The sequence below is a fragment of the Pogona vitticeps genome, chromosome 4 (assembly GCF_051106095.1).
Source record: "Pogona vitticeps strain Pit_001003342236 chromosome 4, PviZW2.1, whole genome shotgun sequence".
NCBI classification, from domain to species: Eukaryota; Metazoa; Chordata; class Lepidosauria; order Squamata; family Agamidae; genus Pogona; species Pogona vitticeps.
In genome coordinates this window covers 169,341,688-169,360,271 of record NC_135786.1, presented here as the reverse complement: position 1 = coordinate 169,360,271, position 18,584 = coordinate 169,341,688, and the positions used below count along the sequence as shown (strand labels likewise).

The 18,584-nt window shown below is 39.0% G+C and overlaps 1 protein-coding gene across 6 annotated transcripts in view; it reads left to right on the top strand.

Annotated features, from left to right (window-relative positions):
- ATP9B (ATPase phospholipid transporting 9B) overlaps positions 1 to 18,584 on the top strand; it is a 230,711-nt gene that overhangs the window by 78,401 nt on the left and 133,726 nt on the right. For all 6 annotated transcript variants that reach the window (XM_078393510.1, XM_078393511.1, XM_020781634.3 and 3 more), the window contains exons 8-9: positions 7,533 to 7,627; positions 16,667 to 16,747. In XM_078393510.1, coding sequence (XP_078249636.1) covers positions 7,533 to 7,627; positions 16,667 to 16,747 — 176 coding nt within the window. The remainder of the gene's footprint in view (positions 1 to 7,532; positions 7,628 to 16,666; positions 16,748 to 18,584) is intronic.

The following is an 18,584-nucleotide window of genomic DNA, read 5'->3' as shown; positions in this document are numbered from 1 at the left end:
CCAAATCTTCTACCTTCTGGGCTCACCATCTGCTTCGGGGTGACCTCTCCTTGTCTCTCCTTCCGTCCCCCCCTTTCTAGAGGGACGCCAGACCGGGCGGTTCCAACTGTTACCGGGAGCTGCTGGCTTCACTGCGATCAAGCTCCGCCTCCTGTTGGTTTGAAAATTTTGTATGCTACTTTGAGTCCTCACTAGTTGAGAAAGGCAGGATAAAAAAATCCAATAAATAAATGAATAAATATATTCAGAGGACATTCCATAGGCTGATTCCAGTCTTTAAAACAAAAAATTTGAATCTCCCTTACTAATTTCTGAATTCAGTTGATTCAGCTCTCATCAATTACCAAATAGTTTAATACCAGAAGCCTTTGAGTTTGTTTTAAAATGAGTTCTTGTTTGCATTCCTTTTGTCAACTGCAAGCCAGCACAGGAGAATCTTACATGATTGCAGTTCTGTGCTCTTCTATTTTGGAGTCCATCCCATTAGACAAAAAAGTTGCTTCTGAGTAAACATCCCCAGTAGTGTTCATTTGGTATTTGTCTTTGGAAGAACTTTCCCCACCAATATAAAGCTCTCATGTGGGGAAATTTGAAGAGAACTCTGATTAGTTGTTTTCATTTGCTAAAGAAGCTGTAACTGAATAAAGAAACTGTAACTATCCAGACTTTTATGTGAAATTTATTTCAGAACTGTGCAAATTTATTAATAATTTTTCAGTGATTTTTAAAATATATTTCTCTAATATAGGAAGCTATAAATTGCTGGGTGTATTGGCCAGTTTGTCTGTATTCAATGGTGGAGAAATCAACTACCTATGATTTTAACTTATCTTTCATTTGCTGGTCCAAAGTGAACATGGCAGCACATCCAGAAAAGTTCAATGTGGAAGAGCATAGGAACATAATCAAGTTCCTGTTTCTCCAAGGGAAAGGTGCAAAGCAGATCCATGATGAAATGTCACAAACTATGGGTGACAGTGGCCCTTCATATGCAACAGTTAAACACTGGGTTGTCAATTTTAAAACTGGCCATTTCGGTATTGAAAGTGAGAAACCCAGTGGAAGGCCTGTTTCTGTTTCTGTGCCTTCAATTGTGAAAGCCATCCATGACATGATCATGGAGGACAGCTGAATATGAGACAAAAGTATTGCTATATATCTGAGAATATCACGTGAGAGAGTTGGTGCCATTATCCACAACGACTTGGAAATGAGAAAGCTGGCAGCAAAGTGGATCCCCACTTTGACAACCGAACAAAAGAGGAAATGTGTGGAGTCATCGGTGGCTGTTTTGGAACATTTTGAAAAAAATTAGTCAGATTTCCTGGGCAAACTGGTAACTGGTGATGAGACATGGATTTGTTGTTATGATCCTGAGACAAAGGAACAGTCTAAAGAATGGAGGCAGAGTGGTTCTCCCAGGCCAAAGAAGTTCCGAGTACAAAGGTCAGTGCAGAAGCAAATGGCAACATTTTTGGGGGATAATAAGGGAGTTCTGCTGGTGGACTACCTCCAACAGGGTTCGACCATCAGTGCAAAATATTACTGTTGATGAAGTTGAGACAAAATATCAAGGGAAAATGTTGAGAAAAGCTCTCCAAAGGTGTCATCCTGTTGCATGACAATGCCTCGTCACACACTGCAGGGGAAACAGTGGCAAAACTGACATCCTTAGGCTTTCAAGTGATGCCCCATCCACCCTATTCCCCTGACCTGGCTCCTTCTGACTATTATCTGTTCTCCAAACTCAAAAAACACCTAAAGGGACAATGATTTGGGAGTGTTCTGGAGGCAAATAATGTTGCAAATGAGTGATTACCCCAGCAGTCGGAAGAATTTTATTTGCAGGGACTTAAGAAACTGCAGGACAGATGTCGCAAGTGCATTGACCTCCTTGGGGAATATGTAGAATAGTGTGGCAGTTACAACTTCCTAGCTCAATTTTTTCTGGGAAGGTCTCAATACTCATCAGCATCCCCTCGTAACAATGTGCATATTGGGGCATATTTTTCTCAGCATGATTTTTAAGTTTGTGTATTACCCAGACAATGAATAACAACTTTGCTGAGGGAAAACCAGCTCAATAAAAGTGTCAACCAAGTGTGTGGCAGCAGTGAAGAAGGCCAATTTTATGCTAGGTATCATTATAAGAGGGATTGAAAATAAAACAGCCAACATTTATAATGCCATTGTACAAAACACTGGTAAGGCCACACCTGGAGTATTCTGTATAGTTCTGGTCACCACACCTAAAAAAGAAAAAAGTGTAACTTGACAAGGTGCAGAGGAGAGCAACTAAAATGATGACTGCCGTGGGGCACTTCCCTTATGAGGAAAGACTACAGCCTTTGGGGCTCTTTAGAGAAAAGGTGTCTGAGAGGTGACATGATGGAGACGTATAGAATTATGCAGGGGTGGATAAAGTGGATAGAGCTAAACTCTTGTCCCTCTCACACAATACCGCAACCAGTGGACATCCACTCCAATTGAATGTTGGGAGAGTGAGAACAAAGAAAAGAAAATATTTCTTTATCCAGTGTGTTATTAGTCTGTGGAACTCCTTGCCACAGAATGTGGTGATGGCATCTGGCCTAATGCCTTTAAAAGGGGGATTGGAGAGATTCCTGGAGGAAAAGTCCATCACAGGTTACAAAAAGCAAAAGCAAAGTGTGCTGCTTATATAACGCCCCATAGCGCTTCAAGCACTCTCTGGGCGGTTTACAATTTAATTATGCAGGCTACACATTGCCCCCCCCCCCAACAAGCTGGGTTCTCATTTTACCGACCTCGGAAGGATAGAAGGCTGAATCAACCTTGAGCCGCTATCTGGGATTGAACCCCAGGTCGTGAGCACAGTTTTGGCTGTACTACAGCGATTTAAAAGGAAGGTACTTCAGATTGCCATATGCAGGGGAGGGAGATCAGGAGACAGGTATCTCATGTGCTTCCAGAGGCATCTGATGGGGCCACTGTGAAATACAGGAAGCCAAACTAAATGGGCCTTTGGCCTGATCCATCAGGGTTCTTCTTATGTTCTTATGATCTTTAGATAGTAACTTTTGTGAATTCATTTGCAGTGCTGCTTTTGCATAATAGAAGAATCCTCCTATGAAGAATCTGCAATTCTAGAAAGTAAAGTGAAAGCTGCTCTGAAAGCACTGGGAAGAAATACATCAGCTGGGGTAGATGGGATACTGATAGGACTATATCAAGACACAGAGAATGAATCTGTCAAATTCCTAACAAGAATTTGCCAACACATTTCAAAAACAAAACAATTTCCCAGAGACTGGAAACATTCAATATACTGTACATTCCAATCCCCAAGAAAGGAGATGCCAAGAGTGCAGTAACTTTATTGCTCTAATTTCCCATGCAATCAAGTGATGCTCAGTATATTGCAACAAAAGCTTTTCTTTTATGTGGAACAAGAAATGCTTAATGTTCAAGCTGGATTCCGAAAGTGAAGAAGCACTCAAGATCATATTGCAAATATCTGCTGGCTACTAGAGCACACCAAAGAATTTCAGAAGACCAGTCTAGATATAGCAAAACCTTTGACTATGTGGCTCATTAGAAATTATAGGTTGTTCTGAAAGAATTGTTTGTGCCTCAGCACTTGATTGTCCTTGACTCTCTACCATTATTGTGGACAAGAAACCACAGTTAGGACAGAATATGGAGATACAGAATGGTTTTCTATAGGCAAAGATATCAGACAACGGTTCATTTTTATCCCCTTGCTTGTTCAATCTGTATGCAGAATACATCATACAGAAAACCAAGCCAGATTCAGTTGAAGGAGGAGTGAAAATTGGTGGAAGAAATATCAGTAATTTAAAATATGCAAATGACACCATTTTACTGTTAGAAAGCAGCAATGATTTGAAATAACATTTAATGAAAGTGAAAGAAGAACATGCCAAAGCAGGATTATAGCTGAACATTAAGAAGACAAAAATCATGACTACAGAAGAACTACAGAACTTTAGCATTGACAAAGAAGAAATTGAAATAAGTCTTCAGGTATAAGGATGTGTCACTGGAGAGCAAGACTGAGATAATCCACACTATTGTATTCCTGATTACAATGTACAGAAGTGAAAGCTAGACAGTCAAGAAAGCTGACAGGAAACAAATGATTTGTTTCAAATATGGTGCTGGAGGAGAATTTTGCAGATACCCTGGATTGCCAGAAAGATAGTATACTTTGAGCACATCATGAGAAGCCAAGATTCTTTGGAAAAAACAGTAATGCTGGGAAAGGTTGAAGATTCCAGGAAAAGATTTGGACCAAATAGAAGATGGAATTGATTCCCTAAAAGAAGACAAAGTTTTTCATCAGTTATACCAGCTTTTCATTAGTTATACAATTTTATGGAATATATGTAGATCAATCTAAACCTTGCAGTTGTAGAAAAAGGTTTTTATACCAAGATGGTATAAAATGATGAGGAGGATAGAAACATGGAAATATGTGCAAACTTTATTGTTTCCAACTGTGTTTTATTGATCTCGGGATTTTTCTTTTCCTGCCCAGCTGGAAGTTGCAGAGATGCTTTAGTATGACTTGATTTACATCTACAGTGTAGAAAATGTAATGTTCATGAAAATTATAAGGTTTAGAGCAGACCCACTGAAATCACTGGGAGTTTTGTCAGCCTTCCTTCATTTAGGTATCACTGTTGTTGGTCTCTCTGTTCTAAATATGACTAAATTTGAAATCCAATCCTGTGTTGCAGTTAAGTTGTCATTAACTGTGGTTGACCCCAAATACATTTGAGCCCATTTAATTTTTGTTCTTTTTAAAAACTCATTATAAAATATTCAGAATTAATGTCTTGATACACTGAAAAAAATGTTTCCAATGGTGTTAAAGAATTATTTTGAAATGCTGGGGTAGATGGACATTTTATTGTATAGGCTCTGCTGTAGTGATCATTATTGAAAGCTGACTAGGCACAAAGCAGCCCCTTTTTCTGGATAAAAGGGAAACAGACTATGAGATAAGTTATTGATGAAATTAACTGCTGAAGTGGAGAGGAAATGCAGCTGGCCAATACATGTCATAGTGTGAGCTCTATTAAATGAATATATGTGCAGTCAACCATTCACAGGAGCCACACTGGTCTTGAACTGCATTGATCTATAGTATAATTCTAAATGAAATTGATGGATGAGAGCAGCCATTGACAGGAAGGGTAAAGAGAACCATGAAATGTTTTGTATAGAGAAAGTATGATGGAAAATAGACTGTTGTATAGATGGTACTCACATTGTCTTATGCTTATTTGCATTGTTTTCAGTTTCAGTAACTCTGGAAAGTGCTTACTATTTTTGTTCTTGGAATTTCTAAAAGGAATTAACAGTTTTGCTCAGTTATCAGTCCAATTTTTCACAAATTTATATTTTTTTCAAGTATCTGGAACAGAGTGAAAATATTTTGTTTTCATTTTGGGAAAGAATTTTGATTTTTCTGTGAAAGTATTTCTTTTAAAGGCTAACCCTTATTTGCTTTATGATTCATAGAAGTGTGTTGCTATGGAAATAATACAATATAGATATTGAACATACTCAAAATTCTTGTGACAGTGTATTGTTTGAAGATTCTATTGCTGAATCAGATATAATTGCATGCCTGTTCTGTATTAGCCATGTCCTTCTAGGTAGTTAGCTACCTAGGCAGGCATTAATGAATAAAATATATGTTTGAGTACTTTTTATTTAAATTAGGGGGCACATCTTTCTAATATAGCATTAAATTTCTCTGAAGAAAGAGGCACCCATATAAAATAACCAATATTTGGTTAGTCTGCATCTTGGAAAATGTCATTTAAAAATTTTATCCTCACATTTTGGCATTTCTGGAACACTGAGAATTAAAACGCCTGGTCTACATGTAAGCATTTACTTGGTAATGTGAAATGGTTCAAGGGAATCATAGAAAACGGTGGTTCCCAACCTTGTGTCCCTAGATTTTCTTGAACTAAAACTCTCAGAAGCCTTTACAACTAGCTTTGTTGGCCAGGATTCGAGGGAGTTGTAGTACAAGAATACCTGGGGACACAAGATTGGGAACCACTAGGATGAAGGAAAGGGCTTTATGGCACTGAGTGCCTATGAGACTTTTTTTCATTTTGTTAGCACTGATTTTCCAGCATAAATTAGTTAGAAATTAGGATTATTACACAAAAGATTTGAGTTTTGATACAGTCTGCCCGTAACAGGGGCAGTGAACTGATAAACATCCCTGGAGAAATTTTATCTATTTCCTTATAACTCAACCAAACACCTCAGTACACAAAATCAGTTTTGTTTGAAAATTCTTGTCTTCTTTTTGACCTGATCTTAAAAGAACAGAGATTCTTGAGAGGTTTGGTAATCTGTAGTCTACACAGTTTTTATCTAGTACATGAAAAATGAAAACTTTGCTTGGAAAAGTTGTGAGATGCCCTTGCTGATTGGTGCTGTTGTTCGAAAATTCTTTCTTCAAAAGATTGTTGGCTGGGGCAAGATGTCCACAGATGGGTTCCCATGGAGTGATTTCATTTATGGACATGATGAATTTATTTTTCAACTGGAAACAGCAGGATGTGTGTTTGTTATCTGAGACTCCCTTCTGTGGTTCAAAGGAGCTCAGATTTTAATAATTCTTTGTGCTTCAGAGTGGTTTTAAATCTCACTGCAGACAGTGAGCAGTGACTGAGGATGCAGAATGTTCTTGAAGTTGATCAACACCCCTTTCACTTTTCTTCAACACCAAAAAAGGGCTTCATTCCTGAAATTGCATTGAACTTTACCACATGACTCTCTTAAGTACCTCTAAAGCAGAGCTTGGAAAGTTTTGTAAGCAGAATGTATATAATAGCATCCTGAAGTCATCCATAAATAATCTGTGGAAGGATAATGACTTGAGTCCTTTCCAAGTTCTGTTCTGAAGCCAAGCGTGTACTGTAGGCCCATGTCACCCATGCTTATTCTGAAGCTTGGGAGGACAAGGACAAGCTCAATTATGAAGTCAGTGTGGAGCTTGAGGAGCACTTTGGAACAACTGAGCTGCTCCCTGCAGTCAAAACAGTTCTCAGTTGATGGTGGACAAAATCAGTTGCTAGCCCAACCTTTCTGTTGGCTTCCAAGCTCAGTCAAAATGTTGGATAAATCTGATGAAGTTTAGAAAGCTGTTTTGAGTTTTTAGCTGGTTTGGGACACTCCAGAAGACCTTTGTATTAGATGTATACAAACACATGAACACGCGCGCACACGCACGCACACACACACACACACACACACACACACACACACACACACACACACACACACACACACACACACACAGAGAGAGAGAGAGAGAGAGAGAGAGATTTGGCTCCTGGACTATTTTTGTAGGAATCGTTCATGTCCCTATGTTCTTTTAGAACTAAAAGTGGTGTCATAGAACATTTCAGTAGCAACAATTCCATGGCTTTATGTCTGTTTCCATACAATGGTTTCTAAAACACCTGTCATGTTTTTGTTTCTTTTACAATTTTAAGGTTCATGTTTTATCCGAACTGATCAGCTAGATGGTGAAACAGACTGGAAACTAAAAGTTGCTGTTAGTTGCACACAAAGATTGCCAGCTTTAGGGGTAAGCATTGTAGCTATATGTTTCCCTTTTTTCATTGTACCTTATGCAGTTATATGTTTGGGAATAGATGTATTTAATGACAAAATTGTATCAAGTGTAGCACTGAACTTCTGTAAACAGTAAGTACAGATATGTTAATGGCATGCTAAGTTGGCTTAGTAGTTGGCTTTGAAATCAGTAGTGTGTCCTACACATTCCTACATTATGTTTGCTGGTCATATTTCCTATAACTAAAATCCTGGGTTTCTGGACTCAAATTAAGGTTATGATTTTAACTATTAAAGTCTTAAAGAGATTGGGAGCAGGAGACACCTCCCTTATATATTCTGATCTTAAGATACTCTCTTGAGCCCCTTCTCTGGTGCCCAACTAATGAAATGGTATGGGTTGCTGCTAGGGGCATTTTAATGGTTATGTCTTGATTATAATAGAAGTGTAGGTGCTAGACAGATCCATCTGGCACCTTAACACTTTTATTTCCTGGTACAATTTGAAGAAAGATAATTTCCCACCTTTTAATTTTTCCGTCATTTAAAAATCACTGCACATAAACTGGCAATCATGTAAATGGTATGCATGGTTTTGCTGGCAGTCCCACCATTGGTCACATGGATGAAATCTAGCAGAAGATGAAAAAAATCTATAGTTGCCCTAATGTATGTTATATTTCACAATATGATTTTGGCCTATTTAGTGATTTATGGACCATGACATTTTTAGTTTTGTAACTATTTTGTTATGCTTCTGAGAGCCTTTCATGTTTTTAACATTTGCTACAGTTCTTCAGGCTGGATTGATTGATTGATTGATTGATTGATTGATTGATTGGGTTTACCTGTTATGCAGCAGCTCTCTCTTATTGTAAGCTTCTCTGGGAACTTTTGCTAGTGGACAGCATAGAAATATACAATAAGTAAACGAGTTACAGTATTCATTCATTCATTCATTCATTCATTCATTAAATTTGTATCCCACCCATTTAGACAGTGTCTACTCTGGGCGGCTCACAATAAAATGGAATAAAAACAATCAAATAATATCAATTTAACAACAGTAAGAAAATCATTCAAGATGGAAAAAAGGGATGAATCAGATGGTGACCAGAGGGAAGGCCTGCCTGAATAGCCAGGTCTTGAGTTGGCTCTTGAAAATACCCAGCGGATGGGCCAAGTGGATCTCGGAGGGGAGATTATTCCAGAGGCGGAATGCCACTGCCAAGAAGGCCCGGTTTCTTGTTTTTTCTTTCAGGGCCTCTGTCATTGTTAGGCTCCTCAGCCGCCCCTCCTGGCTAGAGCGAGTGTTACATGAGTAGATCTAGGTGGGAGGAGGCGTTCTGCCAAGTATCGAGGTCCTAAACCGTTTAGGGCTTATTATGTGATCATTAACACATTGAAATCAATGTGGAAATGAATGGGCAGCCAATGCAAAGTGGCCAGAGTGGGAGATATATGCTGATGTCTTCTCGTCCCACTAATAAGTCTGGCCGACACATTCTGCACCACATTGCTGTGGTCTAATCTTGAGATTACGAGCGCATGGACCAAAGTGGTGAGCTCCCCAACATCAAGATAGGGATGCAACTGGGCAATCCACCATAGATGGAAATGGGCGGAACGGACCACAGACGCCACCTGGATTTCCATGGTGAGCGCTGGGTCCAGATGAATCCCCAAGCTGTGAACCTTACTCTTCCCAATGAGAGTCACCCTCCCCAAAAGAGAGGGAGTTTCCCAAACCGCCAATGGTGGGGCCACCCACCCGAAGGACTTCCGTCTTGTCCAGTTTCAGCCTCAGCCCATTTTCCTGCATCCATTGCAGTACACAGCCTCCAGACAGCTCTGAAAGGAAAGAACGGCATCCACTGTGGTTGGAAAAAAGGAGATGTAGAGCTGTGTCCTGATGACCCCACCCAGCGGCCTCATGTAGATATTAAACAGCATTGGGGAGATAATCGAGCCCTGTGGAACTCCACAATTGAGGCTCCATGGGGCCGAAACTGTCTTCCCAAGTTGTACTCTCTGAGGACGGTCCCCCAAAGAAGGATTGGAGCCAGGCAAGTGCCAGACCACCAATTCCCAACTTGGACAGCCTCCTCAGGAGGATACTGTGGTTGACGGTATCAAAGGCAGCTGAGATATCGAGGAGGACCAACAAAGACGTTTTGCCCTTGTCGGCCTCCCTCAACATGTCATCCACCAGGGTGACCAATGCCATTTCTGTACCATGGCGCAGCCTGAAGCCCGACTGAAATGGATCCAGGGCATTTGTTTCATCCAAATGAACCTGAAGCTGGTCGGCCACCACCCTTTCCACCACTTTACTAAGGAAGGAAACATTGGCGATGGGCCTATAATTGCCAATATCGTCCGCCGACAAATTTGGTTTTTTCCTAATGGGCCTGATGAGTTTGTCCTTAAGTGCAAGAGGTACCTTGCCCTCGAGGAGAGACCCATTAATTATTGCTGTGGCCCATTCAATTGTTATATGCCTGGCTGCTTTGATTAGCCAGACCGGGCAAGGGTCAAGGGATGAAGTGGTGGCCCAACAGCGATCAAGTGTTTTGTCCACAATATCTGGTGTCACAGGCTGGAAGAGATCAAGACTCACCGGGCAATGCGGAGCGCTGGATATCTCTGCTTGATCCACTGTATTCAAAAAAGGAGAGAGCTCCCGGTAGATGGCCTCCACTTTAGATTTTTAAAATGCTGCAAATTGGTCTAGTGAAATGGTAGAAGGAGGCCCACGATTTAGACCAGTTCTGGATAGGTTGCAGACTATACAGAAAAGTTCCACCTCCTGATTTGAAGCTTCGCTTATCCAGTTAGCAATGTGAGCTTGACTAGCAGCCCTCACCTTAGCAAGGTAAAGGTTAGTCGCAACCCTGACAGCTTTCTGATTAATAAACTGTCGTGCTCCGTCTCCACTTGTACTCTAGCCTTCTCCTCTTTTGCTTCATCGCTCGTAGCTCCTGATTAAACCAGGACACAGGCCGAACTCTGCGCCAGAGAGGGCATTTAGGAGCAATCGTGTCTGCAGCCCTTGTCTGGAGTTTTGGAGCTTGGTGCCACGAGTGTGCTGATGGCATCCAACTCTTATCTTTCTTTTCCATCTAAGTCCAAGGAAACCTTTCCTGTATAAAACCCAGTGACTGGTGGTGTTGATTGACTGGATTAGAACAAATATATAGAAACTTAATCCAGTGGTCCGGTGGGGTCTGGAGATGGGTGTTCATCAAACCTGTGGCAGCGGGCTTCGTTTTCATATATGCATACAAAGCCCCATCTCTACTTACAACCTAAAAAACCTCATACATCTTGCATCCAGGCTATCTGATGTGCTATATTTTCCTCTCATGACATTTCTCAGATCTTAAGCTCTTCTGAGGAAGATCTCATACTGGTCCCACACCTTTGCAAGTACATTTGACAGGGACCCAAGATACGGATTTCTTGGTGGTTGCCTCTAAGGCTATGGAATACTATTGAGGCTAAGCTGGCTCCCTCTCTCCTTTTCTTTAGGAGACAATCAAAAACATTTTTGTTCAGAGCAGCTTTTAATAATTTGTTTTAATATATCTAGATCCCCTACATGTGCTGCCATTGTATTCTTTTTATTTGAGTGCTCTTAATGCTATTACCGCTTTTAATTCGTTTTTTAGATTATGATTCTAAATTTTTCATGTTCAGTAAGGCTTTTTGTGATCCATATGTCTTTACTTTTATTTGTGATTAATTTAATGGTCTGTGAGATGCTTTGTGTTCTGCCACCCAAGAAAGCATACAAGTGCAGTAAATAAATGAAATTTTGTGCATGTTGAAATAATATTGCTATTTAGGTTCAGAAATACATTGTTTGCTGGAGTTTTCCAAGATAAAAGCAATAACTTGCTATGAAGAGACTTGCTGTTGTTTAAAGAATTTGTTTAACATGCTTACTATTTTCTAATTGAAAATTGAATATGGTATCAGTTAGTTCAGAAGTAAACATAGATACAATATGGAATGACATACTTGAATCCAAGGGATCATTCAGTTACTTTTGTACTGCACACTTCATTGATGTATTCTTTGAACAGCAGCACTTTCTAAAATTAATGCTCTTGTGGACATGGGAGTCACGTATGTAGCACGCATTTCACAGAGTTTGTTTCATTTGAGCACAGACTGGCTGCAAAGGAATAAAACACACTGCACCCTAACATGATATTGCTGAATATCATCAAGGTGTATTAGCTAATTCTTGGAAGAAAGACACTGTGAGTATCGAGCAATGCTGGCAAAACACAGTTCTCTCCAGCACTGCTCGATACTAGCAGAGTCACTGTGTAAGATAGTCTGTACCATCCTCAGAATAACATTTTATGAGACACAAACTAATTGAGTGTAGCGAAGGACTTCAGTTGTGTTTCTTGGAAACCAAGATAAGTAAAAGCTCCCAAAATGTAAATTTAAAATTAAACCTTATGTTAAATACTACAAAATCCTTGCAATTTGTACTTCTCACAGAAATTCTTACAAGTCATTTATGTTTAATAAATCAATCTCCATCTACACATTCTGTTTATTTGCAGGATTCCCTGTTTTATATGTAATCAGCAAATGAATTGTGTTTAGGATATGCTGATTTCTGTTTTGCAGTAATTCTTGAATGCCACCTGCTGGGCTGCTACTAAAATGGCTAAGGATATACATGCTTTGCACTTGCTTTTTTTTCTGTGGTTCTTACTGTAGTCAGTATTATTCTGTTTGTATAAAATCTAATACATTCAAACCTTTGCCACCAGAAGCTTGGAAGCTGTAAAAAAAATAAAGGATCTAGTTTCAAGAGAAATGAGTAATGATAGGTGAATTAATCATTTCAGGTTTGAATGTTGCCACACTGTTTTAATGAATGTTTTCAAGTGTGTGTGACAGTTAAAAGTAACTCCAACTTACTAAAGGAGATTAGAATTTACAATTTAAATGTCAGCATTCAGTACTTTGTAATTATCCTGTTTTGGCGACTGGCAATGCTTTTTATTGCCAAGATATTCTATATTTTTGACATCTATAGTCATCAAGGTACTGGGTGGGTGTTTGAGGCAGTGGAGCCTACACTTCCCTTGTTTTGCCCCTATAAAATGTCAAGCAAAGGAGCATTAGCAAGAAAGGTTTTTTGGTGCACATATCTGCTTCCTGTGGCGGCCAACCGTATATAGGTGTCAGTGCTTGTATGTCCCAACAAATCCAGTAATCTGACATTTGGGATGGCGTAAATGACCTAATTCTAATTTCTGACTCTCAGTTTTGAGCATGAGGAGAAGGTTTTTCCCGTCTCCTTTGAGAAGTCCTCATACTGTACTATAAATAGATTGTCCAAGTTAAAGATTATGACTTCCAAGCAGTATCTAATCCTCAGTGTTGACAACAGTGAATAATTAGGTCCCATGTTAGATCTAAGTTATATTTTTAATATAGTCAGTCAGGGTTTAGTGCTTATCTCTAGAACAATTCCTAATTTTACTGGTAAATTGTAGTGGAGGTAAATAGAGTGAAATGTCTTTGCTTCGTTTAATTTGGACAAGATGGCAGCATTTCATGTTAATAGTCTTGCTTCAAGTAGAAAAAAGATGGAATTAATAGGGTGCTCCAGCCCTACATCCTATAAAAAGTCTATAAAGAAAACACCTTCCTTTTAATAGATCAACTAATGTCCAATGGAAAAGAAAACATGTTTACATGGATGCAGAATAAGCATTATTGTTAACATACACAGTCCATAACTGTCACTCATTTTGATTTCTGTAGTTATCTGATGTAAGGGATTGTATTTTGTGTTGTCATGGGCTGTCAGTTCCACCGTCAGTGTTGGACTGTAACCTTATCCACACTGACACCCAGAATAAATAAACTGGCAAACCTTTAGAGGTTTCTTAAAGAACAGATGACACCACCAAAGATGATCAGTACAGATTTTGTTGTCTTTCCAAACCACTTAATGTGATCAGAGAATTAAAATTTCAACAAGTCATTTAATGATAGCTAAGCTGTAAGAACTGTAACACCCAGGTTAGGTTTCCTGGTTTAATAGTCATATGTGAAATAGCGTCTTTCCGCACTGTTCACATACTGGGATAGTCTTTTCTAGCGTAAGTGATCATGTAAATTTATTAGCAGCAATGAGGTCACTGTAATTTTCAATAAATGGTGACTTGCTGATTTATATAAAAAGATCCATAGAGCAGTAAACAATACCATTTACATTTAATTAGTTTTATTGAACCAGAGGTGATTTTATTTGTAATGAACTGTATGTTATGATTAAGGATGTATTTTAATGATCTTTAAGTAAGATGAACAAATGTTGACCTTGACCTAATAAGAGGAGGTTTTTCTACAGTATTGATAATCACAGAGTAATTTCTAAATTATTATTGTGAACTGTAGAGGAAAACATTGTCATCACTACACCATCATTTAGTTCTTTCATGCCTTATGAAAACAATTAGACACATACTTCCAAAATGCTTGCTTAAAAGTAAGAGGCAAATCCTCATCTAAATAACATGATGTAATTCTAAAATGCATTTGTCTAATATGGTGTATTTTCAGTTATCCATACTTAAAATACAAGTGAAAATTTAAATGTTTGTAGCTTTTTATTATGCAAGAAAATATAGATGGCAAGGCTTAAAACTCAATAAAAACAATGAACATAATTTTAATTACAGGGTAGAGATAAATGGTTATTTGACAAAGGCTTATAATTCATATGGAGGAATTATTTAATAAATTGCTTGTTTCTTATATGGTGCCTGAATTCTGAAGTGTGCAATGAAGGTTTTTTGGGTGGGTAGGTAGATCTATAAATTTCTTCTCACTTGCTCTTAAAGCAGTTTTGATGTAGCAACTATTTTTGTCAGAGAAAAAGCAAGTTTTAATGGACACACGGTTTGTTCAGAGCATAACTGTTTCTCTAACATGAGTGTTTGTAAAGGAAGAAAACTTTCGTGCTTGGCTCACTTCATTAATAGTTTTTATTGTATTACGAGTATGTGTGTGGTATTAGTTTCCTCCTGTGCTGAGACTTATTTTTCTGTGCACAATAAAGCACATAATAGCCTGGATTATCTAAATTGTGGGTGATAACAGATTGGGAAGAAGTGAATGATGAAGATACAGGACACCACATGTGTATTAGTTTCATATGAATTATTTCTCAAGAGCCTGATGAAAACTAACTTAGAAGAACAAGAATGCACTGAATGAGAGTTTGTGTGAAAGCTTACAATAAGCGGTTGATGATTTAGCATAAAAACAGGTGATTTGTAATGGAAAATGTTGAAATCTGATTTACACTGTTAAAATATGAATAAAATAGTTGGATGAACACACATAAATAATTTAGGAGATTTTGAAGGTTAGGGTTGCATTCTGTTATAGCTAAAGGAAATGTCTAAGTAAATAAACCTTCATTAGATAACCATTATTTGCTTTTCTTAAAACCTCATACTTGTATATTTAGCTGTCATAGCACCCTTAATCTGAGAGTTGAGCCTGAAAGAAAATGTCTATGTATAGCGATTAGTTCCTATAGCTGATTTTTTTCAGGCAACTACACCTGTGCCCTGATCCAAACATCTTGCAAGTATACCTTTGCTAATGGATCTACTCTGTTGAATGGGTGATAGATAAGGCTGGTAGCAAGAATCATTTGCATGTGAGACAGCTGATCAGGATGAGAGATGAAGGGCTCTACAAACACTATACTGTACAGAGTTTCCTGTCTTCTGCTGAAAATACCACTCTTTGGATGAGCATGCTTGTTGTATTTGTTAACCCTTAAGTACCCTCCTCACTCAGTGGTGAATGCCTGTATTGAAATGTGTTATGTGGTAGATATACTGTACAACTGTTTAGGGAATCAAGTGTAGTACTAATCTATGCAGTGAGGAAGATATTGAATTAAGCTATGAAAATTGTAAAAATGAACTATTGGACAAAAGCAGTACTAAAACATAAGGTAAAGGTTCCCTTTTACATTTAGTCCAGCCATGTCCAACTCTAGGGCGCAGTGCTCATCCCCGTTTCCAGAGCATAGAGCCAGCATTTGTCCGAAGACAGCTTCCGTGGTCACGTGGCCAGCCCGACTAGACACAGAACGCCTTTACGTTCCCACCGTGGTGGTACCTATTTATCTACTTGCATCTTTACATGCTTTCGAACTGCTAGGTTGGCAGGAGCTGGGACAAGCGACAAGCGCTCACTCCATTGCATGGATTCAATCTTACGACTGCTGGTCTTCTGACCTTACAGCACAGAGGCTTCTGCGGTTTAACCCGCAGCGCCACCACGTCACACTAAAATATACTGGTGTACAAAATTCTCAACAGCATCTTCCACAGGTAACTGGAAGCTCAGCGTTCACAATAGGAAAACCACTACATAAAGTTCAAAGAAAGCTGTCCAGTAGCCCTGGGAATACTGAATCTGTATATTAAACTGAATTACTGTTTATGTGGCAAAAGTGTAAAAGATAACTGGGTGAGAGCTGGGGATTGCTCCATGGAAAACAACAGGAAAACCAGAGAGTAAGAAAATACTGTAAATTAGTGGACCCTAAGCTACATTTCACAAGTATTTTATGTTTTGCTACACTTGTCAAAAGCATGACCCAGGAGAGTATCAAAGGCAGCAGGAGTGAGAGGAGGGTGTTTTTGGTGCTTTAGCATCATTACAGTATTTGGATTAAGGCTAAGATGCATTCATGATGACATTTTGGAATTTTACTAAAGAACAGTTCATTTTAATAAAATCATAAATATGTTCAGCAAATCTTCCTCTGCACTAAAAAGTTTGGATGGAGTTGTGATTAGTGTACAGAGACCTGTTCTCATATACTTCTTTGTGTATTCAGACTGAAATGGATGGTGGAAATGGGAGAAAAAGAACCAATTTCTGTTCATTCCTATGGGACAGGTGTGAGAACTAATCTTGTCCTTATTGCTAGAAGTATTAATGTCATAAAAATATACCAATATTTTAAAATTGTCTGTTTCAGGATCTTTTTTCAATCAATGCATATGTTTATGCTCAAAAGCCACAAATGGATATTCACAGCTTTGAAGGTACTTTTACTCGGGTAAGTAGTAATTGTCTTTGTCCCAGTTATATATTCTGAATATTCTGAAAAGTTTCAAATTCTGAACATTTTGTGAACTCGGTGGGCATAATTGTGTTGCATGTTGTTGTTGTTATTTAGTTGTTAAATTGTCCGACTCTTTGTAATCCCATGGACCAGAGCACGCCAGGCCCTCCTATTTTCCACTGCCTCCCAGAATTTGGTCAAATTCATATTGGTAACTTCAATGACACTGTCCAACCACCTCGTCCTCTGTCGCCCCGTTCTCCTCTTGCTCTCACACTTTCCCACCATCAGGGTGATGTTAGTAAAAAGTAAAGGTTCCCCATGACATTTAGTCCAGCCGTGTCCAACTCTAGGGCATGGTGCTCATCCCCGTTTCCAGGCCATAGAGCCAGCGTTTGTCAGTAGACAGTTTCTGTGGTCACCTGGCCAGCGTGACTAGACATGGAACGCTGTTACCTTCCCACCGTGGTGGTACCTATTTATCTACTCGCATTTTTACATGCTTTAAAACTGCTAGGTTGGCAGGAGCTGGGATAAGTGACGGTCCTTACAACGATCTTACAACTTGTGGTCTTCCAACCTTGCAACACAGGTTTCTGTGGTTTAACCCATTACATTAGCTTAAATTCAATCTAGCTCCAGAAATAATTATTTTAAACAAATATAGGCGGCTTGGGGGTGGGGGATCCTTTTATAGTCAAATTCATCACTGTTTTGCCATTGCCAGAATCAGGACTAGTAGTAATTTTTTTACTATTAAAAGCTACACATCCAAGATTCCAAAAGACTTTCCCAGGGCAAAAGGGAGCCCTGGGGAGCCACAGAACCTGAAAGATGGGGTAGGGTGGAATACAAAGCTTTTGATTGATTTAAATTATTTATATCCAGCACCGGATCTGGTTTATGTGGCATAACTTCATGCCGGTAGGATTTTGCCCTTTGTGTGTGATCACTTGGATGCTTTTCCATTATGCTTCATGAAATTGTGCACCTGAAAAGTATCTTGTTAAAATACGGCTTAAGAGAACTATGTTCTTGAGAACAGTGTTATATGTAGTCTAAAAATTAGATACAGCATGGTATTTGTTTATACAATTGTCTTTCTATGTACAGCACTTGCTGCGCAAGAAAGTCTCCTTGTGTGAATGTCTTTTAGATGTATCTGAATTATGTGTGAAAAAGCAAATGAGACAATCCATATTATCCAGATGCTGTCTAACACGGAGAACAAAACAATGTTTTAGCCCAGGACCATGGTGTTAAGACAGATTTCATAGCATGGCTAGAACATGTTGTGCTGTGTTCTAAGTTCCAATTTTCAGATGCTTAAAAGGGTGTTACAGGGAAGGCCGTTATTCATCCTGTCTATTAAGAACAGAGTAGAAAGCTACCCCCCCCCCAATCCAACAAGAGAATATTCCTCAAGCAAGCTTCTGAGTGTCTCTCTGTAGTTGAATAGGGACAAGCTCATGTATATTGTCTACATGCACAATTTCTGATTTCAGTGCTAGGGCTACACATGCAGATCCAAAGTATAAATTGTTTTGCTTTTGTTGACTAGCAGTTTGAGAAGGAAAAGAAGTCTACTTGCTTACCCTTTTCTTGCCAAACAGTTGAATGATCTCTTAGCCTGAGTACTTTTCTCTGGGTTCTGTCTTCCCCACACACTAGTGTCTAGCTACCAGGACTAATCTTGATAGAGGAAGAGCAATGGGGGCAGCAAGTAGTCTATATCATACATCCTCTTGACCCTTTCAAAGGCATCCTCTGCCTTAGATATAAAAGGGATACCCCATGCTTTCAACCTATATATTAGTCCTAGGCTTTGAGG